Source organism: Fusarium flagelliforme, assembly GCF_020744385.1.
Source record: "Fusarium flagelliforme strain FIESC 12 MPI-CAGE-AA-0113 chromosome Unknown B0J16scaffold_4, whole genome shotgun sequence".
Lineage (NCBI taxonomy): Eukaryota > Fungi > Ascomycota > Sordariomycetes > Hypocreales > Nectriaceae > Fusarium > Fusarium flagelliforme.
Window position 1 is genome coordinate 262,135 of NW_025763506.1, and position 24,295 is coordinate 286,429.

At 47.8% G+C, this 24,295-nt stretch overlaps 10 protein-coding genes across 10 annotated transcripts; 4 read left to right on the plus strand and 6 right to left on the minus strand.

Moving 5' to 3' along the window:
• Positions 1–619: 619 nt before the first annotated feature.
• B0J16DRAFT_285970 (cytochrome P450) lies at positions 620–2,493 on the minus strand. The gene is made up of 2 exons (XM_046124068.1): positions 1,463–2,493; positions 620–1,418 (listed from the first exon to the last, which is right to left on the minus strand). Exons 1-2 carry the CDS (start codon positions 2,483–2,485, stop codon positions 711–713), a joined length of 1,731 nt encoding a protein of 576 aa, XP_045982247.1. The 5' UTR covers positions 2,486–2,493; the 3' UTR covers positions 620–710.
• A 937-nt stretch (positions 2,494–3,430) lies between these two features.
• Positions 3,431–5,350, minus strand: B0J16DRAFT_319419 (uncharacterized protein; the record flags this gene model as incomplete). The annotated part of the gene is made up of 1 exon (XM_046125518.1): positions 3,431–5,350. The coding sequence occupies one exon, from the start codon at positions 5,348–5,350 to the stop codon at positions 3,431–3,433; it is 1,920 nt and encodes a 639-aa protein (XP_045982248.1).
• Positions 5,351–6,962: 1,612 nt separating this feature from the next.
• B0J16DRAFT_303708 (glycoside hydrolase superfamily) lies at positions 6,963–9,525 on the plus strand. Its single transcript, XM_046124689.1, has 5 exons — positions 6,963–7,100; positions 7,163–7,632; positions 7,677–8,071; positions 8,134–8,536; positions 8,585–9,525. The coding sequence occupies exons 1-5, from the start codon at positions 7,004–7,006 to the stop codon at positions 9,488–9,490; spliced, it is 2,271 nt and encodes a 756-aa protein (XP_045982249.1). The 5' UTR covers positions 6,963–7,003; the 3' UTR covers positions 9,491–9,525.
• A 1-nt stretch (position 9,526) lies between these two features.
• Positions 9,527–11,673, minus strand: B0J16DRAFT_303709 (uncharacterized protein). The gene is made up of 4 exons (XM_046124690.1): positions 11,261–11,673; positions 10,397–11,210; positions 10,031–10,352; positions 9,527–9,986 (listed from the first exon to the last, which is right to left on the minus strand). Exons 1-4 carry the CDS (start codon positions 11,310–11,312, stop codon positions 9,606–9,608), a joined length of 1,569 nt encoding a protein of 522 aa, XP_045982250.1. The 5' UTR covers positions 11,313–11,673; the 3' UTR covers positions 9,527–9,605.
• A 415-nt stretch (positions 11,674–12,088) lies between these two features.
• Positions 12,089–13,628, plus strand: B0J16DRAFT_340234 (uncharacterized protein). The gene is made up of 4 exons (XM_046127648.1): positions 12,089–12,275; positions 12,326–13,107; positions 13,157–13,287; positions 13,336–13,628. The coding sequence occupies exons 1-4, from the start codon at positions 12,189–12,191 to the stop codon at positions 13,581–13,583; spliced, it is 1,248 nt and encodes a 415-aa protein (XP_045982251.1). The 5' UTR covers positions 12,089–12,188; the 3' UTR covers positions 13,584–13,628.
• A 550-nt stretch (positions 13,629–14,178) lies between these two features.
• On the plus strand, positions 14,179–16,189 carry B0J16DRAFT_285981 (major facilitator superfamily domain-containing protein). Its single transcript, XM_046124069.1, has 7 exons — positions 14,179–14,537; positions 14,584–14,677; positions 14,729–15,112; positions 15,158–15,421; positions 15,470–15,636; positions 15,682–15,916; positions 15,973–16,189. The coding sequence occupies exons 1-7, from the start codon at positions 14,380–14,382 to the stop codon at positions 16,168–16,170; spliced, it is 1,500 nt and encodes a 499-aa protein (XP_045982252.1). The 5' UTR covers positions 14,179–14,379; the 3' UTR covers positions 16,171–16,189.
• Positions 16,190–17,129, minus strand: B0J16DRAFT_340238 (uncharacterized protein). The gene is made up of 2 exons (XM_046127649.1): positions 16,958–17,129; positions 16,190–16,839 (listed from the first exon to the last, which is right to left on the minus strand). The coding sequence occupies exon 2, from the start codon at positions 16,816–16,818 to the stop codon at positions 16,249–16,251; it is 570 nt and encodes a 189-aa protein (XP_045982253.1). The 5' UTR covers positions 16,819–16,839; positions 16,958–17,129; the 3' UTR covers positions 16,190–16,248.
• A 1,792-nt stretch (positions 17,130–18,921) lies between these two features.
• Positions 18,922–20,467, plus strand: B0J16DRAFT_319425 (alcohol acetyltransferase-domain-containing protein; the record flags this gene model as incomplete). The annotated part of the gene is made up of 2 exons (XM_046125519.1): positions 18,922–18,977; positions 19,024–20,467. 2 exons carry the CDS (start codon positions 18,922–18,924, stop codon positions 20,465–20,467), a joined length of 1,500 nt encoding a protein of 499 aa, XP_045982254.1.
• Positions 20,468–20,572: 105 nt separating this feature from the next.
• On the minus strand, positions 20,573–21,739 carry B0J16DRAFT_414100 (uncharacterized protein). The gene is made up of 3 exons (XM_046133409.1): positions 21,354–21,739; positions 20,793–21,012; positions 20,573–20,745 (listed from the first exon to the last, which is right to left on the minus strand). The coding sequence occupies exons 1-3, from the start codon at positions 21,634–21,636 to the stop codon at positions 20,640–20,642; spliced, it is 609 nt and encodes a 202-aa protein (XP_045982255.1). The 5' UTR covers positions 21,637–21,739; the 3' UTR covers positions 20,573–20,639.
• A 595-nt stretch (positions 21,740–22,334) lies between these two features.
• On the minus strand, positions 22,335–23,323 carry B0J16DRAFT_340242 (uncharacterized protein). Its single transcript, XM_046127650.1, has one exon. It carries the CDS (start codon positions 23,242–23,244, stop codon positions 22,501–22,503), a length of 744 nt encoding a protein of 247 aa, XP_045982256.1. The 5' UTR covers positions 23,245–23,323; the 3' UTR covers positions 22,335–22,500.
• Between the last annotated feature and the right edge of the window lie 972 nt (positions 23,324–24,295).

Sequence of the window (24,295 nt, forward strand, 5' to 3'; positions counted from 1 at the left end):
AGCGGTAAGCCTACGCCATTGAGCGTATAGTTACTGCAACGTTAAGCTCATGGTAGGGCTGATTGTAACAATCGACATGCCCAATCGCGAACTAGAGGCCGTGCCACACCTCAGCCCTACGGAGTTAGCACTTCGTCGAAAATCGATAGTCGCCGTTAGCTCCTGGACAACAATCGTGATATGCGAATAGCCTCATGCGTAGATAACAATGATGAGTAAGAATCCCTACGTGCACAGCGAAGTGACAGCGTTTTGAGATAAGCCCGTGACACCTACATCTGCAACTACGAGCTGATTCGCGCATCTACGATGATACAGTGTAACCCAAGGATCCTACAGGGCATTAACAAAGCTGAAACCACAGATCCGGATTAGACTCGATAAAAAGATGAATCCAGACCCCTCAGCCTCTGGGGAAGCCGAGAGGAAAACGGTCAACCTGCAGGAAATCTGCTGCGCCGCTCGGATGACCCTGTCCATTAATCATCACTCTGATCCAGCAATCAGCGAGATCGGTATAGTACGTCCAGATCGGTTTAGAACTTACTTCGTTCAGGCACCAATCAGTGGAACTACTTGCTGATTTTACTGGCAATTGATAGCGGTTGGGCCTTAGTATATCCATGAAGATGTAGGAAAAGGTAGTATATGATAATAAACAGCATTCGTCATCAATCATAAAGAGAATATAACTGCTTTGATGTCCCAGATCACCCGCAGCATTCCACCTTGTTCAACTTGACATAAACATTCTTAGGCGCCCTCGTCAAAGCAAGCATCTCCTCCTCAGTAGCCAACTCATCCTTAACACTCTCCAGCTTGAAATTCCAAAAGACAAACGTAAAAAAAGCTTTCAACTCCATAAACACCAACTTCTTCCCAAAACAAGCCCGAGGTCCCAGACCAAAAGCCTGCTGAGGGCCTTGGCTAGCGTCAAACACAGTCTCCCCTTGTTCATCTGTCGAAAGCCATCTCTCAGGAACGAATTGTTCAATGTCTGATTCTCCGAATTGATGGATTCTGTCCATATGCGCGCGTGAGGCTTCAGATCTTTTGGCGGGATCGAGAGGAATGCTGGGCATCATTACACCTGGGCCGTTGCCTAGGAAGGCGATTGTTGTACCTTTGGGGATGTGATGACCGAGGATTTGGGTATCCATTACAGCTTCTCGGAGGGTTACAGGAGCTACTCTTGCGTTGCGGAGTGTTTCTTCGATGACGGCGTCGAGGTAGGGGATGTGAGCTTTGAGAATTTCGTCCATGGTTGGAATGCGCTTTTGTGCGATAGCTTCTGGGTGAGCTTCTCGGAGGGCCTCTCGAAGACGTAATTGGACGCGTTGATCTTTTGTTAGGTATTTCATTCCCCATTTTACAACCGCCGAGGTCGTCTCATGTCCTGCGACTAGGTAGCCAAGAAGCTACAAAGATTAGCTCATGGTCATCAGCATGATTTACAACATACCTCGCTGATAATAGATTGGTTTCGATAGTTAGGCTTACGACCTTCCTTCTCAGCAATAGCATCCTCGCGCTCCATCATACTATCCAAAGCACACCTCTGTGCGTGACCGTTCTCTTTCCTCTCAATACTCTTAGCAATCTCACGCTCCTGAAGCTGGACGCGCATCGCAGTCGCCTTTCTCATCTTGGATGAAAGGTTGCGATAAATGAAATGCGCTACAATAGGCCACGGAAACCTGATGCAAATGTTGAAGCTCTCGATGAGAGTACCCATGCAGCTGAGGTCTGGATCATAAAGAGGCACGGGCTCGAACTCGAACGCATCGTCTTGTCCTCCTGATGTAGTCTTGGCCTTGAGTTCATCAAGTTCTTTACCGATCTGTCCTGCTCCAGAGTCAACACCGAAAGAAGCGCCAAGAATGATGTCAAATATCGCCTCTTGAATATCATGAGCAATATCGAATGGTCGTCCACAAGACAATTGTGTCTTCCGATCCCAAAGCTCCATCAACTTCTCAAACTTGTGATGAATCTGCGGCGCGGCAGTCTGCTGCAGAAAACTAGTCGACATCAAATCCCTAACCAACTCCCTATTCTTCTTAAATTTCGGATCACTCGTCTTGAGCGATATTTGATGACCCGGTGTAAGCGCATCAAATTGCTGTCTCGTCACTTCCCCACGATCAAACTCTTTTAATCGTCGCATGCAGATATCTGATGCTTCGAAATGATCTGCTACAAACACCCAAGGAAGGCCGAATGGTTTCATGAATATTTGGACGAGAGGGTATTGGTGTTTTACGGCTTGGAGGGCCCACCATGTGTGTCTGCTCTTGGCGCTTCTGAATTCGAGAAGGTCGCCGAAGATGGAGTTGGTGGCATTTTTGTTGTAAGGGATTCCTGGGATTGGCTTTGGGAGGAGGGCGCGACGGAGGAGGTAGAGAGTGGTGATGATTGAGAGGAGAAGCGTTAAAGGGAAGCTTCTGGATGCTTGCTCATAAAAGTCGACGAGGAGAGACAACATGATCACTGATGGAAAAAAGACGTTTGTTTGCGTAATCTTGAGATGAGAAAGCGCCCGTTCTTTATATCCGAACAATGGATACTGCCTGCAGCCACACTGCACTTTCGTATTATTAACATAGAAGCTATGTATTCTATTGGCTTGATGATAAAGTTAAACCGCTTTCTTCTTAGCGGCGGGGTAGTAAGCGGTGACATAAACGCCCGTCATCTTGTCATGATAACAGGGCGCATGGTATTGCCGTAATGTCTCATTGAACCGAAACTTAATACCGAAAGAAGCTTCAAGCTTCATCTGAAAATGACTACCTGACGCGCCTATCGCCCAGCTAAGCTTCCTTCTTCCATCACCAATCCTACGCAACATCCCCAACCCAAGATTAAACACGGTGATGAATTTGACAGTACTCCAATGGTCCTGTCTCCGCATAGTTACGGAGCTCTTGAATTGAAGTGGAATAAAAAGGACCTCGAAATGTCTGACATCTAGGTCATTGCCGAGATAGGTTGCATCAATCGTTCATCTGGAGTGAATCTTACGACTCTTTTGGTGATCTGCGACATGGGCTGCCACCGTCTGATGTAAGCTGACTTCGTCGGCAGTGACGGGTACTTCCCTTGGTAGGGTAACATGGAAGGTTACTTGTAGTCACTACGTCAGAGTGAATCTCACGCAGCCTCATTAATGAGCAAAGTTGGAAATATGTAGAGATTGTGATTAAATTTAAAAGTTACTATCAAGAGTTTCCAAACTGTGATAGATACTGTGGGAAAGGAAGACGTTGTAAAGAGTGTAAGTGCAGGAATATTAACACCGGGAAGGACTGTCTATATGACTCAATCGAACGTATGATAGACGAGAATTTGGCAATCTGGTATTGTGCGGAAGTTGAGGACGCCCGTGACAAGAATGAGAAAACCTACCAAGCAATCCTACCACCGAGACCTACCAACGAATCCTAATGTTTAGTAGCGGGATCAGCCGCCTGAGCCTCGTGCCGGAATATGTTTTCATCCAGCTAGGCGACCTTATCCAGTGTGTGACCGATGTCTCTTGCTGTCTTCTATGGGTTCGTTGCTCCGTGTTTCTTGCTCTGTCGCTGCGATGGCCAGGCCTATGGTGATGTCTTTCGTCTCTGTCTTTGTGACGGTCTCCGGCTTCCCTTTGCCTGTGTCTGTGTCTATGTCTCCCGTGACGGTGGCGGTCTCTGTTCCGTGGCGACTCAGTAGATGTAACATGAGCTGGCTCTGTAGCGGCTGGCTCAGGAGAGGTACCAACTAGAGCGACGTCTTGAGTCTCCAGTAGGCTTTGTTGTACCGGTGTTTCCTGTTGTTCCGTTGCTCCGACTGTGGGTTGACCGTTGCTGACAGTCGTTCCAACCATTTCTTGCCGTTCAATATTATCCGGCTCTGTATGCCCTCCGATGACAGGTTCCTGTGTAGTACTCATAAGCCTTTCTAGTTGTCTTTCAACACGTGCCAACATCCCATTATACAAAATCTCTTCCTCACTTTCCTGTTGGTCAACCTGTAAATTATTTGTCGTTCCGTCCTGCTGACGACCTTCGTCTTGACTATCTCGTAACTCTGTTTCTGGTTCTTCCTGTTCACCGCCTTGTTGAATATGTGGTTGGGCCTGTAGTATCTCTTGAGTTACCTCCTGATGTGTATCCTCTTGTTGGGTCTCTTGGGGTCCTTCTGGGCGGACCTCTGGTTTGTCTTGTGGCACCTCATGTTGGTCATGCCATAGCGCATCTTGTAACCCCTGCTGTTGATCCTCTTGTCGAATGTCTTGCTCCACCTGTTCGCCATCCTGAATGTCTGTTGACTCTAATTCGCCTTGTCCGTGAAGTTTCATTTCTCCCTTTGCATTGGGATCACAGTCAATGAAGTTGGTCCCGGTCCCCTGAGACTCCATACCGTTGGACTCGGCCCCTGGTTCGACTTCTGTTTCGGTCGCTGGCTCGGTTTGAGACTCGCCATCTCTCTGCGACTCCTTCCTTTTGATGTTTTCAAGATCATAAGCTTTGATCCCTCCCGCTAGCTCTTTGTTGACATCTTCGAGATCAAAAATCTTCTGCTTCAGTATAGTATTCTTTCTCTCATACTCTTTCGCTTTATCCCACGCCTTTATACTCTCCTCAGCGGTCCTGTTCCAATCCTTCTTCGCCCATTCGTAAGCAGCTTGCAGAGTCTCATATTCATTCATTGATTGAGCCATCCGTTCGCTCACTTCGTTTTCTAAACGTTCCTTGGCAGCTTCGAGGTCTTGCATAGAGCTCTGTGTCTGCATTTGAGCCTGTTGGCTGTCAGCCAACTCCGTCCGTATTGCTTCTAGTTCTTCTTGCAGCCTCGCATTCTCGTCCTTAAGATTCAAGTAACTTTGAGACGATTGCATTTGTTCTTCCGTAGCCGTTTCTAGCTTTTTTTCGTGGGATTGTTGCTTCTCAAGGCTTAACAGTTCGTCTAGTTTGTCTTCCATTCGACTCAGACGAAGAGACTCAGTGTATCCATAAATTTGACGTGCCTTGCCCTTGTCTTGGTCATCTCTTCTGTTTTCACTGGGTCCTGCATCATCATCGTCACTAGATGATATAGTGCTGCCAGTATTGTAGATAGGTGGGTAATTTGAAGAAGCTGTGTAGCGTCGACCCTTATCGGATTTAACAGAGGGGGTTGGCAATCTAGTTGGTGGTGTACTTGGCCTCGATGCCGAGGGTGTGCCATATTCTGATGGACTATCTGACTCTTGAGAAGAAGCTGATGAGACGGTAAAAGAGCTCCGGTTATGGGGAGAACTCCCACCGGATCTGCTTCTACGATAAGCTCGCGCGGCAAGGGAGGTTGATGATTTGCGTTGCGCCATTGTGGTTTCCGCCTGTCTAGGTAAGACATCTTCTCCAGATCATCCTGAGATCTTCCAGTCATTATATAATCGCCCCTGTTCAGACATTTCGTGATGAAAGTGCTTATAGAGCCTCAATTACTACCTGTTTATCATGGCCAAACTGAAGCCCGCCTTTTGACAAAGGTGGTCAGCAGAGCCTGCTTCATCCCACGGAATGGCGTCCAATGGTTCGAAGCATGGAGGGCCTCAAAATAGAAAATATTTATCACGAGACACCATTGACCAAACAACATCTTGACACGAGTTAAAAGGCTTTATGATGCAGACAAGTTCACCAGCCGCATCGTCCGCCTTGCGATTCTCCCCAATAATCGACAAAAGCGACATGCGTTCACGATAGTAAGGCGGACAGAGCCGCAGTCCTAAATATGATGCCTCGGGTAAAGCTACGTCACTTTTCATCCAGTGATAGGTCCTCTTCTCACCGAACTTGAACGAATCTCTGTAACCTTGACCCCCACGTCCTCGAGTAAAGTGCAGGAGTGCAACGCTATTCTGGTCGGCTCGCATCTCGATACTAGCATTAAGCTCGGATTGAGTATAGGCCGAATTGTAATTTCTATTCCTTTAGGACTGCCACGTAGAATCGTTGTACAAAGTTGGTATGCTCATCCGGTTCATGGCTAATGCCCCTTCAAAGCGGATTGAAAGCGAGGCGAACCAAGCCGAGCATCTGTTGGAGAAGTCTAACGCCTTATAGCCAGTGACGGGATATACTCCCGCCGGAATGAAGCAACAGAAATGGAGTACTGTGTAACCCGAGCCCCCCGCATTTATGAAAAATATGCTGGATGTCAGCATCTGCTCCCGGCTGGAGATGAGAGTGATGTCGATGATCGAGTGGTAACCGAGATCTTGCTGCCTTCTAACTCGGACTACTGCGGACTGCGTGTGGGTTGGAAACGAACAATTAAATCCACCTGGGTCGTAATACCGGATGGGGTGGGCTGATTATAACACGGTCGAGGTGTCACTGAACAGAGAAATTGGGACGCTTGTTCGCTGTTAGAAAGCGTGCCATTTCTTGAGAAAACAGGGGCTGCTGGAGATAAAACTTTGTAATCGCAAAGATTGTAGTCCATCACCGACTCTGGAAGCTCTTGTTTTGTCATTGAGTTAGGACGGAAAATCACCGCCATCACCTTGCCGTCATGTCCATTTTAGATTGATGTGTTTTCGGAGGTCAATGCCGACTTCCCGGCAACGGTTCCAATAATCCTCCAAACCTCATCAATTCTGTTAAAAAAAGCCGCAATGCCTCAAAAACCTCCCAATACGTTCTCCAACAACCTGATCCTTTGCAAAATAACACGAGAATCCATCATCAATCGCGGGGAAACCCATTTCTCCACGAAGATCACCAAAGCGAAATGCTACCCTGTACCATCGGAACATCACCCGATTCGCTAATTTACTTGGCGGTGAGTTGAACGACCAGGATAAAGACCTGTTAAAAATGAACGGAGCTTCCGCAACCCCTGTCTGTGACGTTGCGTCACGGTTAATCTTCGGCTGATGGTGAGACAGCTGTGATAAATAAGTGCACAGGGCATCGACAACTCACTGTCGCGTCATGAGATTTTGACAGACACATTTTGTCTAAGAGATAACATGTGGCCTTCTCAACTTCTGTGCCTTGCGCTGCAGGCAACGGGAGTTTTATCGCGCCCAGCTGAATCTCAATCACCCCAAGATGAACACCCATCGCGTAAGCCAATCTCCCCACCAAAATACGAACACCCCTGAAGCTCAGCTAACCCCCGAAAACAGCACAAGGCCAAGGCAGAGGAATCTGGAAAACCGCCTACACCAAAGCCGAAGCCTTCGTCTCCCAACTGACTCTCGAAGAAAAAGCCAATGTGACACGCGGTTTCGCAGCAGACAACACCTGCGCCGGAAACACAGGTACAATACCGCGTCTAGGATGGCCGGGTTTGTGTCTCATGGATGCAGGCAATGGTGTTAGAGCAACGGATTTTGTCAATTCTTATCCTTCTGCGCTGCATGTTGGTGCATCTTGGGATAAGAACTTGACGTATCAACGGGGGTATTATATGGGTAAGGAGTTCAAGGCTAAGGGTGTAAATGTGCTGCTTGGGCCTAACGTTGGACCTTTGGGGAGAACGCCACTGGGAGGGAGGAATTGGGAGGGTTTTTCGGTTGATCCTTACTTGACTGGAAAGTTGAGTGCGGAATCAATTATTGGGCATCAAGAAGCTGGAGTCATCGCCAATGTCAAGGTAAGTCACCCCCCTTCACTGACAGAAACTTGCTAACAGGTCAGCACTTCATCGCAAACGAACAAGAAACCTACCGTCGTCCCTACCACGGCATCGAAGCAGTATCATCCAACATCGACGACAAGACGCTGCACGAGTACTATCTCTGGCCCTTTGTAGACTCTGTCAAAGCAGGTGTTGCATCAGTTATGTGCGCGTACAATCGCGTCAACGGAACATACGCTTGTGAGAACAGTCACTTGATGAACGGAATTCTCAAGTCTGAGCTTGAGTTTGATGGGTTTGTGATGTTGGATTGGAATGCGGTGCATAATCTTGAGAGTGCGAATGCGGGCCTTGATATGGTTATGCCCATGGGGGGGTTCTGGGGTGAGAATTTGACTATGGCTGTTGGGAATGGGAGTGTTAAGGAGGAGAGGGTTACTGATATGGCCACCAGGTTTGTCTTACCCATAAGCTGACCTACCCATAAGCTGACCTACCCATGCTAACGATATTTAGAATCCTTGCTACTTGGTATCTCGTCGGCCAAGACACCGACTTCCCAACACCAGGAATCGGCATGAAGAACCTCTCCCTCCCCCACGAACAAATCGAAGCACGCATTCCCGAATCACGACCCATCCTCCTCGAAGGCGCCATCGCAGGACACGTACTCGTCAAGAACGAAAACAACACCCTCCCTTTTAAAAAGAACCCCAAGATGATCTCCGTCTTTGGCTACGACGCAACTGTCGCACCAACTAAGAACACCGATAAGCTGTTTGAGTTGGGATATACTTCTTCACAAGAGATGGGCCAGGCTGTTCTTGGTGATGAACACCATTTTGATCAAGCTGCTAGAGGTGGAACTATTGTCTCTGGTGGACGAGCAGCTGCTAACTCACCTCCGTACATCAGTGATGTAAGTCAATCTTATTCAACTATTGGATTGTCTTCTAACGTTTTCCAGCCCCTCAGCGCCGTCCAGCAAAGAGCCGCCAAAGACGGCAGCTGGGTAAACTGGGATCTCTCCTCCTCCAACCCCTCCGTCAACGGCGCAAGCGACGTCTGTCTAGTCTTCATCAACGCCATGGCAACAGAAGGCTGGGACCGCGACGGTCTTCACGACGACTTCAGCGACGCCCTAATTCTCAACGTAGCACAAAAGTGCCCCAACACCATTGTCGCCATCCATGCAGCGGGCATCCGTCTAGTAGACCAATGGATCGAACATCCCAACATCACAGCTACTATCATCGCACATCTTCCAGGCCAAGATAGTGGTGAGGCGCTTGTCAACCTTCTTTATGGCGAGGCGGACTTTTCAGGAAAGTTGCCGTATACTATTGCCAAGAATGAGAGCGATTATAATGTGTATGAACCTTGTGGGTTGAAGGGGGATAGTAAGGATCCGCAGTGTGATTTTGAGGAGGGTGTTTATCTTGATTATCGGTCTTTTGATGATCGGGGTGTTGAGCCGAGGTATGAGTTTGGATATGGGTTGAGTTATACCAAGTTTGAGTACTCTTCTCTTTCTGTCAAGATGGAGCAGACTGCTGAAGCTGAGGCTGATCTCTGGGATACTTATGCTACTGTTCAAGCGACAGTATCCAACATTGGTGAACGAGGTGGTGAAGAGGTTGTGCAGCTTTATGTTGCTATTCCCAACAGTCCACCCAAGCAACTCCGAGGCTTCGAGAAGGTCAAGCTGGACAAGGGCGATTCAGTCGAAGTTCCCTTCGAAATCACAAGACGAGATCTCAGCGTTTGGGACGTTGTAAAGCAAGATTGGGCTCTTCAATCTGGCAACTACACAATCTTCGTCGGCGCAAGCAGCCGTGATCTCCCACTGAAGGAGTCCTTCAAGATCGAATAAGTCTATAGTCTATAGTACATAAATACACTTTTACCACAGGGTTCCGTTATCCCTCTATCTAAAAAATCCGTAAAGGCGTACTTAACAAAATAACACCTTCCTCACACAGATCTCATCATCCCTCATTGCCAATCTGCAATCCACTACAATGCTCCAAAACCAGCCCCGGCACACCAAATCTAGGTAACAAAACCCTCGCTCGAGCAAGTTGCGTAGATAACCAACTATGCCCCGTCGACTTACCCAACGCTACGGAAAGGGACCACATGAAACGATATATTTGTCGTGGATCTTCGCCTAGGGCTTTTGTCGCGACGGTGAAGATGTACGTTAGCGACAAAGAGGGATCGAACGGTGTTTCTTGGTGTGTGTCCAAGCTGGAGCACAGGATTTGCAAGGCGTGGAAGTCCAGGGCTGCGGAGTAGACAGTCCACATTAGGCGTTTTCCGCTCGAGTTGGGGACTTTCTTGGCCAAGAGGAGAATATCGGCGAATTCCTGTAATTGTTAGCGACGTCCTCATACTTGGTGGGTTTTCTTACATCACCGAAGCTCTCAACATTTCCCCACAGCTTCTTCAAACTCGCTTCTTCAGATCCATCACGCGTTGTCGACCTCGCTAATCTGAGAAGTTCCAACTTCGCTCCTTGACATAAATGGTACAGACGTAACGGACGGTAATTCTCCAGATCATCCACGAGTTCGGATACGGGATATTGCTCGCCCCAGATTTTAGGAAGGGCGGATCGTACGCTTAGAAAGAGGTGTTCGTGGGATATGTAGTCGTGAGCGTCGCGGGATAGGAAGTCGAGGCAGAATTGGCCGCTGCTCATGTTTCCTGTCGCTGAGTCTGCATCAAGATATCTGCACCCATCAGTATAGTTATAAGCAGCTTTGTGTTGACTCACAGTGTGTATAAGAGCATTCCTTGGGCGACGCAAGGTAGCTTCTTTCCCTCTCCCTGTAAATAAGGTCTCAAGAAAGATCTGATTCCCTCCAAATGCAATAACGACGCACCAGAAGTCTCCGAATCATAAGCTTCATATCTCAGTATCAAAAACCACATAGTAAACAGCGCATCAACATCGCAGCTCTGCTCAGCCGTTGAGCAAATATGACTTAACAAAGACGACAAGTCTTGCAGAGCTTGGGAATAATGCACCGTCGCAGCAGAGCCTAGTCTACTTGCCCTTTCCAAAGCGCCCGCAGGGTCGATAGCGTCTTGCGCGATGAGAAGATCTTTCGCGCGGAGTTCCATGTTTGCGATTGCGATGAAACTTCTCATTACGCCGGGGTATTGACTCGCGATGTGAGTGTAGATGTAGGAGAAGTTACTCCATGGCCAGAGTTTTCCGTAACTCAAAACCATTATCGATTGAGGAATATACGCAAATGCCGCTCGATCCTCGGGACTTAGATGAAGTGAGTTGGCTAACGCGATATGAGCTGTTGATAAGGACGGTCGTGGCGATCCAAGACTACTCCCCGGCGAGATAAAGTCAACCGGACTCGCAGAGTCTGTTTCCGTGCGAGGCGATTCACTCGACGCAAGAAGTCGTGGACTTCCATACCCAACAGGACTCGGAAGACCCTTCTGTCCCCTCGCACTCAACGGCTGCCCCGGCTCAAGCCATTCACACTTATTGGGACTATTCTCACATCGTTTACAAACAGGTCTTTGCTCATCACACTTGACCTTTCGGATGCGACACGTCAAACATCCTAGACACAAAAGTTAGTTACAGGCTCGGAAATAGATATCCCGAACGTACCGTTCTTGGACCTCGCTTTTCGCCGATCGGCGACAGGGGAGCTTGAGCTCATGCCGTCTCTGAGTCGTGAGAAACACGGGGTGATATGCGCCTGACTCAAGGATTATATCATTGAGTCGTAATGTTTGAGGGGAAATGGTAAGCTATTAATTTTTCTGACGGGCGTTTTTGGAGTCTAGGCCCGCTGGAACAGCTGTAGGATTGGTAATGTGGAAAAGAAAAAGAAATTATGGGCTTTGACTTGTGCCTGTTTCTCCAAGAGAGACAGACGTGGGGATTACAATTACCGGAAACATACCCGATGCATTAAGTTTGGGGTTAGTACGGGGATAGCTTAGTTAACCTGACAGGTTTTGTGTACCTGAACCAGGACGAGAACAAAGCGTTGGTAAGGCGTTGGCGAGAAAACTTCCCTTTTAAGAATAATTAACCATCGGCAGTTGTCATCATGGCTTGCTGACGATTCGTTGATTATATCCTTCGGAAAACAACACCCTTCTGCAGTTCAATTCTTGACTCAGTAATTCTCAGCGATATCTCAGCCGCCAACCTCAGACCCCCGAATTCTAATTGGTTCGCTCGGCTGTTTAGCACAGACCCCCTCTTCCCTCCCTGCTTTTCCTTAGCGAAGAATTTAACCAAAAGAAGAAAATAAGATGCAGACCTTGGACCGGAGTTTCCTACATGGGATGAACCATTAGGCGGAGATGAATTCGGGGTGCTCGGCCGGGGAATTGTGTCATGAAGTACGTAGTCAGAAAGATAAGGACCCAGAAGATAAGGACCCAGAAGAGAAGGAAGCTAAGAGAGGAACCAGAAGGGGAGGAGAGGGGAAGCTAAGGGAGCTCGGAGCTCATATAAGAAAAGCCAAGCCCTTTGTTATTCCCAGAGTTGACTACGGCCGGTACTCACTATCAACTACATCATCATGTCTTTTTCTACAGAACAGCTTCATGAGAGAATTTCAAGCTCTGTTGCGCATCATGAGCGTGACTTAGCTGAGATTTGCAAAAAGGTACATCCCATTACGATCCCTCTTATCACATGCAAGCTAACATTGCGCAGATACACGAAAACCCAGAGTACAACTACAAAGAGTTCAAAGCCCACGACAACATCTGCGACCTAATGCAAAAACTCGGCTACAACGTTAAACGCAGCGCATACGGCATTCAAACCTCCTTCGAAGTCGAATTCGGTAAAGGCGGAAAACTCATCGTGTTCAACGCGGAATATGATGCTCTTCCTGGCTTGGGTCATGCCTGTGGTCATAATCTCATCGCGACAAGCTCAATCGCTGCATTTATTGCTACGGCCGAAATAATACGCGAAAATAAAATACAAGGACGTGTACGCCTTCTTGGAACACCCGCTGAAGAAGGCGGTGGTGGAAAGGTTCATCTCATGAAAGCTGGTGCTTACGAGGGTGTTGATGCTTGTTTGATGGCACATCCCACCGGTCGCCTTTCGCCACCGAGATCAGATAATATCGATGGTGTTTCAGCAGCTAAGACGAGTGCAAGAAGGCAAATGAAGGTGTCGTTTACAGGGGAGAGTGCACATGCGGGGAATACACCTTGGCATGGCAAAAATGCGCTTGATGCTGTGGTATCTTCCTACGTCAACATATCCCTTCTACGACAGCAGATACAACCCACCGAACGGATACACGGTGTTATTCGCAATGGAGGTTCAGAACCGAATATTATTCCTGATTCTACGGATTTGGAGTATTATATCCGCGCGGCGGGTGTTGATGAGGTTAAGGATTTGTCGAAGAGGGCTGAGGCTTGTTTTGAGGCTGGTGCTATTGCTACGGGGTGCAAGGTTAAGTGCACATGTGAAGGGTAAGATGAAGTGTTGACTTGAGGTTGTGACTGGGCTAATGATTTGTAGAGATCAAGATTATATGGAACTTCGTCCGAATACCTGCATGACCTCAGAATTTACGAAACACATGAAAGCTTTTGGTCGAGACTTTATTGACGATGCAAATCAACCACCAATGGGCGCATCAACAGACATGGGTATGTTGTTCCCCTCTCCCTTCCTATCATCTCTAACAGTTTCTGCAGGCAACGTATCATACTGTCTCCCAGGAATCCATCCCATGTTCTCCATCGGAACCGAAGACCCTCTCATCCAACCTCACACGCCGAAATTCGCTGAAGTAGCAGGTACAAAGGAAGCATTAGTTAGAGCATTGGATTGTGGAAAGGGGTTGGCTGCTACGGCTTGTGAGATGTTTTTACAGCCTGAGTTGTTGGAGAAAGCGAGAGACGAGTTTAAAAGGGATGTTGAACCTATTGGGTATAGACTTTAGTGTTGCGAATAGATAATAAAAGCGTGTTCTTTATCGGGACCGTCCCTTCGTTGCATTAGGTTCCCTCATGCCGGAGCAGCAAAGGTTGCCTGTTTGCATTCTGGTTCGCATTCCCCAACTCAATCTGACCGTACTTACCCTTCACTGCAATTTTAACCCGCCCCGTCACTATCTGTGGCTTGTTATCTCTCAACCTTGCGGACATTCCCCAATTGTGTCACTGTCCAAGAGCACAAAAGTTATCCCCCAACACCGAGTGCTGGCGACGTCACAGATGACGCTATCACGACCATCGTCATCACAAGCCCACCTACCGACCGAGGAACAACTACCACTGCACTGACTCCAGAGCTCAGACTGAACTAAACTCCCCGCATCACGGACCGCATTCCCAATCCGTCGGGTCCGGCAGACGGAGTTTACCACATTTCCTATCAAGATCGGGGAAGCATCAATTAGCCGAGTTGACCAATCGGCATCCCCAGCGACACATTTGCCGAGCTGTCCAATCAGACCGTCAGGATATCCGAGCTGAAGAGACGGCTTTTCTAGACGGGACGTGAAAATTTACTTCTTTTGCTACCTGTGATATGTTGAATGATGAAACATTGATATCGATATCCCCGGACTATTGATATTGTTTATGCGGGGGTGGAGATAAGCTTGAGGAGAAGATCAAGCCATCTGGTCTAGATCATCAACCTGGTCCTTGCTGCTATCTACTTAACAGCCTCCTTTCCCCAGATTCTTGATACAGCATCACTTCATCAACTCTACTCTTACAATAACCTACAGCATGACATCAGGAAAAGAAGAAAAGCCCAACTTTCCCACTCAGGACCCCGACGTCAAGATGGGCGAGACATTGAGTCTTCAAGGCTCAATGCAAGTCGCCGAAGAAGGCGTCGACAACAGAGTAGCTAAACGGAAGCTCCTACGCAGGATCGACTTTTGGTAATTTCCCTATGCCAACTTTGTTACAGACAACTGACAGCTTCAGTCTTATGCCACTCCTCCTCGTATCCTACACACTGCAGTTCCTGGACAAGCAATCCCTCAACTTTGCCTCCATCATGGGCATAATCGACGACTTGGTACATCCCCCACCCTCCCCTATCTCATTCAATCCTTACTAACACCCCTAGGATCTCGTCGGCTCCAGATACAGCTGGTGCAGCAGCGCCTTCTACTTCGGCTACCTAGCATTCAGCTACCCAGCCTCCTTCCTGATGGTCCGTCTCCCTCTAGGAAAGTACCTCGCTGGTTCAAGTCTTGCGTGGGCCATTGTCCTCTGCTGCCACGCCGCCGTTCAGAACTTTCCAGGTCTTCTTGTTGCACGTTTCTTTCTGGGTGTAGCTGAAGCTTCTATTTCGCCTGGGTTCTCGCTTATTACGGGCATGTGGTATACTAGGGAGGAACAGCCGTTTAGACATGGTATTTGGTTCTTGGGAAATGCTATTGCTACTATGATGGGCGGTTTGTTGGCGTATGGTATTGCGCAGATTGGTGGTCCATTCGCTGCTTGGAGGGTAAGTCTCTCAACCCCTTGATGGTATATAACTGACATCATTTAGTGGCTCTTTATCATCTTCGGTCTCATCACTCTTATCTGGGCGATAGTCCTCCTCATCTTCCTCCCCGACACACCCAACAGCGCACGCTTCCTCTCCGAACAACAACGTATCGACGCAGTGGATCGAATCCGAAGTAACCAGACCGGTATGAAGAGCAACAGCTGGAAGTGGGATCAAGTGCGAGAGGTCGTTACAGATCCCAATGTTTTGCTTCTTATGCTGTTTCAAATCACGTTCAGCATTCCAAATGGCGCACATACAACAGTGAGTATATCTGCACAAAGTTCGGGGGTTGGGACTAACAGTGTACAGTTCAGCAGTCTTGTCATGGCTGGTTTTGGATTTAATAGACTTGAGGTCTATCTTCTTAACATGCCTATGGGTGCGATCCTTGCTTTCTTCGCACTTGGATCGACGTATCTTTGCAGTCGCTATGATGGATACCGAACCATCATAGGTGCATGCCTCAGTTTGATCAGGTAAGTAACATCCCTCCTTATACCGTCCTCAGCTAACCCTTCTAGTTTGACTGGCTCACTTCTCGTCCGATACGGCCCAAATCAGGGAAGTCAACTCTTCGGACTTTGGGTATTTGTCGCTTTCGCAGCTGGTTTCCCTATCGCTTTGTCCATGGTTGCTTCGAATGTTGCGGGCTTCACCAAGAAGAGTGTTGCATCAGCTATGATGTTTATGGCGTATACTATTGGTAATATCATCGGTCCGTTCCTTTTCTTCGCATCGGAAGCGCCTGAATACTCGGTAAGTCACTCAGCTCTCAATTGGACATCCCAAGAACATTATTGACATATCCACAGAGCGGCTTTTTGGCAACGACCATTTGCTTTGGTATTTCGACACTCACTATGCTCGCACTGCGCTTCACTATCATTCGTGAGAACAAGCGACGTGATGCGCTTCAACAGACAAGCGCTGTTCTTCAGGATGAGGGAGATCAGCTTGAGATCTCCGATATCACTGATAGGAAGAACCTCAACTTCCGCTATGTCTACTAAATTGCCCGGAGACTCACAGGCATCATTCAAATTGTTCTATATCCTTACAATAAATACAATGTCATTTCTCGTGTTTCATTATGACTCCATACTTAGCCCGTTACTATACTTTGAACATATATCATCAACAATCCCCTGCCCAATAGCCTCCTGATTCAATTTCGTCTTTCGCGTACACCAAGGTATCAACATCCGATGCGCCTCAAGGGTAACAATCCCATACAACTCCCAGTCATCATCCGCACTACTACCTGGCGTCGCCGTACTCGGGGTACTGACGTCTTGCTCACTCTGCCTCATCCTAACATACCACTGCGTCCAACTAATCACTTTCGCGGGTGCATCAGTCCGACTCACAATCCCATTCGGTACCTTTTGGAAAACAATGGGCCATCTAACATCCCGTCCAACTCCTGGTCCAAGCTTGATGATCTCATAGGCTTCATAACAGCGTAGACTCTGATTTGAAGCATCGAAAAAGGTATCGTGGAGAACTGTCTCTTGGTTTAATGTTGATTCTGACCATGATACCATGCCCGGGTTGTGACGCAGGATGGGTTCGTAGGTTTGCACGTAGTCGAGGACGAGCTTTGGTGGGATATGACGAGGGATGGGAATGTTGACGAAAGAGTGGTGCTGCGAGCGCATGCTCGCTTATGTCACCGTTTACTAAGGAGATTCAATGTCAATAAGACCTGCCGATCAATCACACCCTCAGATCCATTCATCGTCGCGAGACCCAGGCGGCCGCCCGCTCGGCCTGGATCCTTTCGTCTGACGTACGTACCGGATCGGCACCCGACAGGTCAAAGACTCCCAGTGAGGATACTGCTTTATAGGCTTTACAGCACACCTAGTCTTAGTGAAGAACCAACAATACAAGGTGTTTATCGGTGCGTCAACCGTCAATTGATGACGCTCAATGTGCTGTAGAATCGTGATGTAATAAAGAACAGAAAGGGAATGCAAACGTTTAATTTGACAGCGACTGTGGGGTATTAATGAGCACCTCCGCGCCAATGACTCGTGGTATGTTCCGGTGGGATACTTGCAAGATCAACTATTTTTAGCTTTTTGGTACGATTCTTCGGGTTAGATGGGATAGTAACGAGATCGGGGAATGTGATTGGTGAGTAAGCGGATGGCACAGTTGCAACGCGCGGATTTGACTATTTCCGACAGTCAATTGAAGGTCCATAAAGTAGATAAGCTCAGGATGAGGAAGGTCGTTTGCTACTGGGTGAGAAGCGATGTGTTGATGTTGTGGATTGAGAACGGTCTAAGCCTTGTCGGAAGGGAGCCGGTTAAAGCCGGAATAATCGGGTTGATGCTGTCACTGATAATGACAAATGACAATTGGTGCACAGCCATGCTTGTCGACAAGCATTATCATCATAGCGGAATTATATGCCATTTATTGTCAGGCTCTCACTGTGAAACTGTGGTATCTGCAGATCATCGTACATGATACCAGTACCAAGGATACAGATCTTGCTTGGCCCACATCACATGTGGGTTCTCCACCAAGACTCCTCAGCTGTAAACGGTGTAAAAGGTCGGGATAAATGTTTGTATAAAATATTGAGACTTCGGGGAAGAACAGTGCTAGTCTCGTGATCTTACAGAGAGACACCAACAGTAGGCAATGTTTTAATGATTGACCACAATCTCTCTAGGGTACGTCTTCCAAGCCAAGAAGCACCAATTTGCCCAGAGATTTGGCGTACGGCACAGAACCATGTCCCTGCAAGGCGTTCGGTATTTCCCTTTTCGGATTCTTGCTCACCGGCTCCATTCCGCTGCATGCCGTGAAAATTTCCGGTGAGGGACATCGCGAGACAGTTTCCAATCGTAGACTTGGGAACCAATACCCAAAAGACAACCGATATGGGGGGGAGCCACGGCCGAGTCCCAATTGTACCTGAGAAAACAACTTGAATTGTTCTCATCTGATGAAAGTGACTAAATAAATGGATAAGCATACTCAATCGCTATTTAACTCAATAGACAGTGGGAATGTTATAGCTGACAAGCAAAGGCATCCAAACATCAAAATAAGAATCTCCATTAAAGGAGTAAGTCCAAATAGAGAGATTGTAAGGTCTTATATCAATAAAGTCTTATTGTTATCATGAATACTGCTATCGGCTTTTGGAAAGGTTGGTTGGTTGCAAGTCATTGGGGCACCTATAGTTCTTCACATTGTACACGAAGCTATCAACCATTGACCTACTACTATCTATCATAAAGTGGATTCTCATTTGGTCTGTAGTCATCGCGCTTACATGAATTCTCGCATTACAGGACCTTCTTCGGCAGTCCATGCAATGTCAGCTTACGTGGGAAAAGGAAAGTGTCCACTCAAACACAAACAAATGCAAAAAACAAGGGACCATAAGCATTGTCCTGATCAACTCCATTCCAATTGTCATCACCACCAGCAAGTAACGTCGTCTAGATTGTTAATACTTTAAATGGTCGTAAGCTTCGAGACGAGATTGACCATCAGCACCAACTCCAGGCTATACCGAAACCAACCAATCAAACCCCCAGTCTCGCATGATGGCCCTAAAACCGACAAGACCAAATTATCCCACTATCGCCGAATCCATGCTTGAAGGGGCATTAACTCCGGTCTAATCTGACATGTAAACAGGGGTCCATCGTACGACTTGACTCCTTTTTTGTAGAATAAATGCCTGCATCTGGCTGCATTTCTTGGTCTGCGCGATGAAACATCATCTATCCACCATGAACCGCTTTCGTAAAGCCAAGGACGATCGAGTCCTAAGAAGACTTAGTCCAATGTTCGTATCATCGTGTCCATGTGAGGAAAAGAACTGACTTGTACAGTGAGACCTTTCAGTCGGCGGGTCATTTGCTACACATTTATGTGGGATGTGCCGTATCATGTCGATACCGTATTCCCAACTCAATCCTTACCTCAGGTGCTGATTTGGCGCTCGAAGAAAAGATTGAACAGGCAATCGCTTCTTCTATCGTTCAGCATCCTCTTTTCACTGTTGGTCGCATCAATGAAGGTAAGAAGAAGCAGTACTGGATTCGACTGGATACCATCGACTTGAATAACCATGTGAGATGGAGGAATGTTTCTGAAGACGAGGACTATCCCACAGCTCTGAATGATGCCTTTCTATGGCAGGTCAACGAACGATATACACACCTCGAGTCGCGGCCCCAATGGAGGGTTACCGCAGTGGTGCCCGCCACGAATGACTTTGTTGATGTCATATTTGCTTGGGATCATACGGTTGCCGATGGGAAGAGTGGCAGGATATTTCACGACAGTTTGCTTGCTTGTCTCAACGACGAGACAGACTGTTCAAAGAAAGTCACCTTGGAGGACGGGTCTTTCAAGGTTCCTGTCACAGATTTCACGCCTGCGCTACACCAAATGATCAAGTTCCCAGTGTCAATCAACTACGCCATCTCTGAGCTGGGAAAGGAATTCCTCACAGACAAAAAGGCCCCGCCTCAAACAGCAAGATGGGCACCGATACAGCTGGAGCCATTTGTTACGCGTCTCAAATCGATCACCGTCGACAGAGACGCGCTTAAGCCTGTGCTGGATGCCTGTCGTCAACACGATACCACCTTAACTGGACTACTACACGGACTCATCTCAGTATCAATGGCAACGCGATTATCTAAAGAAAAAGCGCCCGCATTCTCAACAGGCACGCCTATTTGTTTACGACAGTTCCAACAGCCTGGCACATCCAAGTTTGACTTGAAAAAGACAGCCATCAACGGTGTAGTGTACTGGCCCTATGTCTTCAAGCCAGATATCGTCACAATCCTCCGAAAACAGATCAACGACGCCAAAGAAGACCACGAGATGAACAAAGCCCTCGAAGATACAGTATGGTCAATATCTAAGTCGATAAGAGAAGGCCTAACGGCAAAACTAAAACTCGGCACAAAGAATGACTCCATCGGCCTCGCAAAGTTCATCACCGACTGGAACGCGTATCTAATGGATCATTCTACAAAACGTGAGCATTCATGGGAAGTCAGCAATCTTGGGGTTATGAACGGCCAATCATCAAAGGACGTGGATAAGTGGATGGTCGAAGATGCCACGTTCACTCAAAGCGCGTCTGTGACTGGTCCAGCTTTGACATTCAGTGTTGTTTCTGTGAAAGGAGGAGGGCTTAATGTGTCGTGTTGTTGGCAGGTTGGGGTGGTGGATGATGAGTTGGCAGAAGGCGTGTCGGAGGATGTGGAAATGTGGCTTAATGGGTTGGGTCGAGATGGAGTTGTTGAGTTTATGTGAGAAGATCATGGAAGAGACCTCTGGCCTCTGTGTTGCTTGTAAGAATTTCCATTGGCTTTCTAGACATTAACTTTCCACAGAGAATTGCAAGGTTTATGGAAGAATCTCGTAGTTACTATACATCTGAGCCCTGCATTTTCCCTTTTGTTTGATAAGCTTTCGCTTCTTAAACTCACACATTCTCCTTCTTGTTGTGCTTGGTACACCATATGCTTCTACACTCGGCATCCTCCTTTGTAAATTCACATCGACCAGGGTACTCATCAGCGTTAATCCACCTGTATCATAATCAGTGATGTCCTTCAAGAAGGATTATCGTACTCACCATCCCTCACCTTCTCTTCTCTTGCGTTGCGACTTGGGAATTTTGGGGAGACGCTCGTGGTGATTCCTGAAGTGTTCATCGATTTCGATTTCCAAGTCTGGGTTGGGTGTTTTGCGGTGGCCTGATGCGACGATGATGCCGATGAAGATGAGACCGCCGACGATGATGGCCGCGTATATGGCCTGTTGTTTCCAATGCATTTTGACGTGTTGGGTGAAGACTGTTTGTGGTAATGTGTAGAGATGAGAGTTGGGAAGGAGGGAAAGCTTTAAGCAAGGGATTTCATGTAGATGTAAATTGATATGGGATGGGTAATTAAGAAGGCAAAGATGCCACTTGTGACTGAAGACTAAAGTACATAGTACATTCTGTTGACTTCCACCAAATTCCCCCTTTCCAGACATAGCCACTATTCAAAGTTTGAGAGATGACAGATCCTCAAATTTCGTACATGACAAAACATCCCTTTCTAGCCCCATGACTTCATACCCCCCTTTGCTGATGTCCAGCCCTGCATAACCCCAAGGATGCTGACTTGCTCACATGTCAAGGCCCTCTAACCCTCACGAGACATCCGATCCCCTCTGCGCTCCGACAATAGATTTGTCTCTCCAGTGCGCGCATAGGCTTCGATGTGTCGGAAAGGCCTTGCGCCCTTGGTATAGGGACTATACCGTGGTTTATACCACTCCTCCAATGGCCGATCCTCCCAAGCACGTTCTGCATCTATCTCTTTATCCGCGATGACTTTGTCGCGCTTCCCGCAGAGAGCAGCCAGTGGGAGACAGATGATGATCAAGAAACCGAGGAGGAAGAGGTAGGATTTCGTGTCGTGGAGAACCATGGTGAATGTTGGTGGTGAGTTGTTTGGGAGGATGGGTTTGTGAAGATGAAGTGGTTTGGGAGGTTGTAGATTTGAGGATCTGGTGGTTGATGGTGGTTTCTGGTGTACGGTTGTTTTGTTTGACGGAACGTGTGTCTGGTGTAGCTGTCCGTGATGGTGTTTTCTGCAGATGGAGTTTACTCTCTCGATGCTGCCATAAATTGAAGGCACCTTCACTTTATCATTCCATTATATTCCAGCTTGTCCCAGGGCTGAATTGAGTTAAGTTTCGCGTGAGAGCTAATGCCCAATGTCGTCCATCTTGAAGCGGGGTGCAGAGGCATCGACAGTTCAGGGGATGAACTGAGCTTGATGCCAACGCCACATCGTTTATACACTTTAGATCTTGAGATTTACTGCCAGTGGGAGTTTTTATTTATTGGGCTTATTGACCTTAACACTTTCCATGTAGAGTAACCCCGCTGTTAATGTCTTTGCGGTTGGTGGAGGCTAATGGGCCGAGCCTTGGAGAGACTCACGCACGGCGCAGATTGGAACTTAACAGATGCGATTGTGACGACTAATGGATCACTACGTGTCCTTCCATGTCACGTATTGCCGCCCCATGTGATGCGGTGAGTACAAATGGATGAAGAGTCTGGAGGGGACTTTTGAGTCATATTAGGGTTTAATCTACGATGATTGAGTCATTATAGAGCGTACTCAAGGCCTTGTAGCCTGTGACTTCTCCAATACGTTCTCATAACTGCTTGTATGATTAAACTGGCTAACTGCATACAACGACGGAGTTCCAACAAATGCACCATCTTATCTCTGTACAGGTATCTACACGTGTCTCCTACTCACACGTCTACCAACCAGTACTTACCAAGGAAGCTCCCGATTCTTGCTCCTGACAAACTTACCAGACGTCTGCTCCCTCGTAGCCCCATCAATCACCTCCAACATCCCCTCGACAGAACTCTCAACACTTTCAAGCATCTCCAAAGGAAAGCCCCAATCTGTCGCGGCAGTATCGCCCATATCAGTGCGAACAAACCCAGGATGAAGCGCAAAAGCGATCAATCCTTCATTCTGTTCGTGTAAGGCTTTGGTAAGCCAGTTCAACGCCGCCTTGCTAGGTCCGTATGCGCCAGAGACGACCTCATGGTATGTAATACACCCAACAGAGGATGACACGTTGACGACCTTTGGAGCAGAGGCCTTTTGGAGGAGCGGCCACAGGCCTTGAACAACAGTAAGAGGACCTATGGTGTTTATCTCGAAGGCTGATCGGAGGTCGGAGATGGGGATTTCGAGAGCTGGATAGTTTGGGAAGCTGACTGCAGCGTTGTTGATCAAGACGTCGATGTGGTCGACGTCGAAGGCAGCGCGGATGGTGTCGGGGGAGAGGGCAGTGGAAAAGTCCAGCTGCACAATGGAGACAGTACTACCATCACCCTTGGGAGCGCTCGCAAGATCAGACTCGAGGGATGACTGGGACTTGTCATTACGAACAGTCGCAACGACAGTGACATTGGGACGAGCAAGGAGGGCTTTGACGAAGCCGAGGCCTATGCCTCTGTTGCCGCCAGTGACGACGTAGACAGTGTTTGTGGAAGAAGACATGATGGTCACAAGGTAAAAAGGGGTACTGGAAATAGGGGGAGGTGCTTTTTGAAGAGGAAATTATTCAGGAAAGAGAGATTTGTGCGTCGGGGTGGAAAGCAAGGCTGCGTCTTATACGGATCGAGGGGCGTGATTTCTCACCGTCAGCTACAGCCAATCAGAGATGCAGAGGAACTGGATTATCGATCATCCGTGTCAGGATTCTTGGCAGAAATCGCAGAACCAACAATGAGAGGGGTGAAAGGCGCAGTTTGCAGGATGTTGGCGGTAGAGGTTTTTGGGTATTCTGTAAAGGAGAATGTACTCTGGACTGGAAAATTACTATAGATCATACTGAGTGATTTTCTGTTGCAGATCTATTGGGCTTGTAAAAAGGCTATGACTTTAGAGAACAGGAGACCGATCAGAAACTCCGCATTCCATTTTTCATGGAGTCTTGAAGCCTGTGCTTTACAACCTTCACTAAGACGCGTAGCCTTATTAGATTTGGCCATCCCGAAATGCGTGCGTCCAGGCGCAGGTTTGCTGTTGTCATCCGTCGGCACAAGGTTACCCTGGGAGTGGAAACACTGTTGTGTTCTGGCGAAGACGAGAATTGGCAGTAGCTCAAATGTCCACGACCAGTCGCATCCTCCCTGGATACCTTTCCATCGCAATACTCCTCTGCAAGTTACTCTCAATAGTAGAGTTCAAGATGTCGCTCAGCGCATGGTAGGGAAGGCATAGTGACCACTGAGCTCCAAGAGACTAATGTACGACCGGCCAGTCACACGTAAGAGAGCCACCAGTATTGAAGCAAAGGTTGAATGGTAATTGAGCTTTTATCTAACATGTTGTCTATTGAATGGTCCTTTTGCCCTGGAGACCAAAGCACTCTTTGGAAAGCGCCCCGTCACGTCTCATCTACCAGTGATGAAGGCTGCGACATCCATATTGGCGTCTCTTTACCAGGGAAACATCTTGCGTATGTGCTCGGCCACTCTCCTATCCTCACCGGATATAAGATATCGCCGTTGGCAGTCTTCAACGTTATCAATTTCCCAACTAGGCT

Bases quoted from the DNA above. Each gene is read 5' to 3' on its own strand.
- B0J16DRAFT_340242 (XM_046127650.1), bottom strand. From the start codon at position 23,244: ATGTCTTCTTCCACAAACACTGTCTACGTCGTCACTGGCGGCAACAGA.
- B0J16DRAFT_414100 (XM_046133409.1), bottom strand. From the start codon at position 21,636: ATGGTTCTCCACGACACGAAATCCTACCTCTTCCTCCTCGGTTTCTTG. The intron at 21,013-21,353 runs GTTAGAGGGCCT...TACCACAAACAG, and splicing joins GGATCGGATGTCTCGTGAGG to TCTTCACCCAACACGTCAAA. The intron at 20,746-20,792 runs GTGAGTACGATA...ATTATGATACAG, and splicing joins AGAAGAGAAGGTGAGGGATG to GTGGATTAACGCTGATGAGT.
- B0J16DRAFT_340234 (XM_046127648.1), top strand. From the start codon at position 12,189: ATGTCTTTTTCTACAGAACAGCTTCATGAGAGAATTTCAAGCTCTGTT. The intron at 12,276-12,325 runs GTACATCCCATT...AACATTGCGCAG, and splicing joins TAGCTGAGATTTGCAAAAAG to ATACACGAAAACCCAGAGTA. The intron at 13,108-13,156 runs GTAAGATGAAGT...AATGATTTGTAG, and splicing joins GTTAAGTGCACATGTGAAGG to AGATCAAGATTATATGGAAC.
- B0J16DRAFT_303709 (XM_046124690.1), bottom strand. From the start codon at position 11,312: ATGAGCTCAAGCTCCCCTGTCGCCGATCGGCGAAAAGCGAGGTCCAAG. The intron at 11,211-11,260 runs GTACGTTCGGGA...TTTTGTGTCTAG, and splicing joins AAAAGCGAGGTCCAAGAACG to GATGTTTGACGTGTCGCATC. The intron at 9,987-10,030 runs GTAAGAAAACCC...TAACAATTACAG, and splicing joins ATGTTGAGAGCTTCGGTGAT to GAATTCGCCGATATTCTCCT.
- B0J16DRAFT_285970 (XM_046124068.1), bottom strand. From the start codon at position 2,485: ATGTTGTCTCTCCTCGTCGACTTTTATGAGCAAGCATCCAGAAGCTTC. The intron at 1,419-1,462 runs GTATGTTGTAAA...TAATCTTTGTAG, and splicing joins ACCAATCTATTATCAGCGAG to CTTCTTGGCTACCTAGTCGC.
- B0J16DRAFT_340238 (XM_046127649.1), bottom strand. From the start codon at position 16,818: ATGCGCTCGCAGCACCACTCTTTCGTCAACATTCCCATCCCTCGTCAT.
- B0J16DRAFT_285981 (XM_046124069.1), top strand. From the start codon at position 14,380: ATGACATCAGGAAAAGAAGAAAAGCCCAACTTTCCCACTCAGGACCCC. The intron at 15,113-15,157 runs GTAAGTCTCTCA...GACATCATTTAG, and splicing joins GTCCATTCGCTGCTTGGAGG to TGGCTCTTTATCATCTTCGG. The intron at 15,422-15,469 runs GTGAGTATATCT...AACAGTGTACAG, and splicing joins CAAATGGCGCACATACAACA to TTCAGCAGTCTTGTCATGGC.
- B0J16DRAFT_303708 (XM_046124689.1), top strand. From the start codon at position 7,004: ATGTGGCCTTCTCAACTTCTGTGCCTTGCGCTGCAGGCAACGGGAGTT. The intron at 7,101-7,162 runs GTAAGCCAATCT...CCCCGAAAACAG, and splicing joins CCAAGATGAACACCCATCGC to CACAAGGCCAAGGCAGAGGA. The intron at 7,633-7,676 runs GTAAGTCACCCC...CTAACAGGTCAG, and splicing joins GAGTCATCGCCAATGTCAAG to CACTTCATCGCAAACGAACA.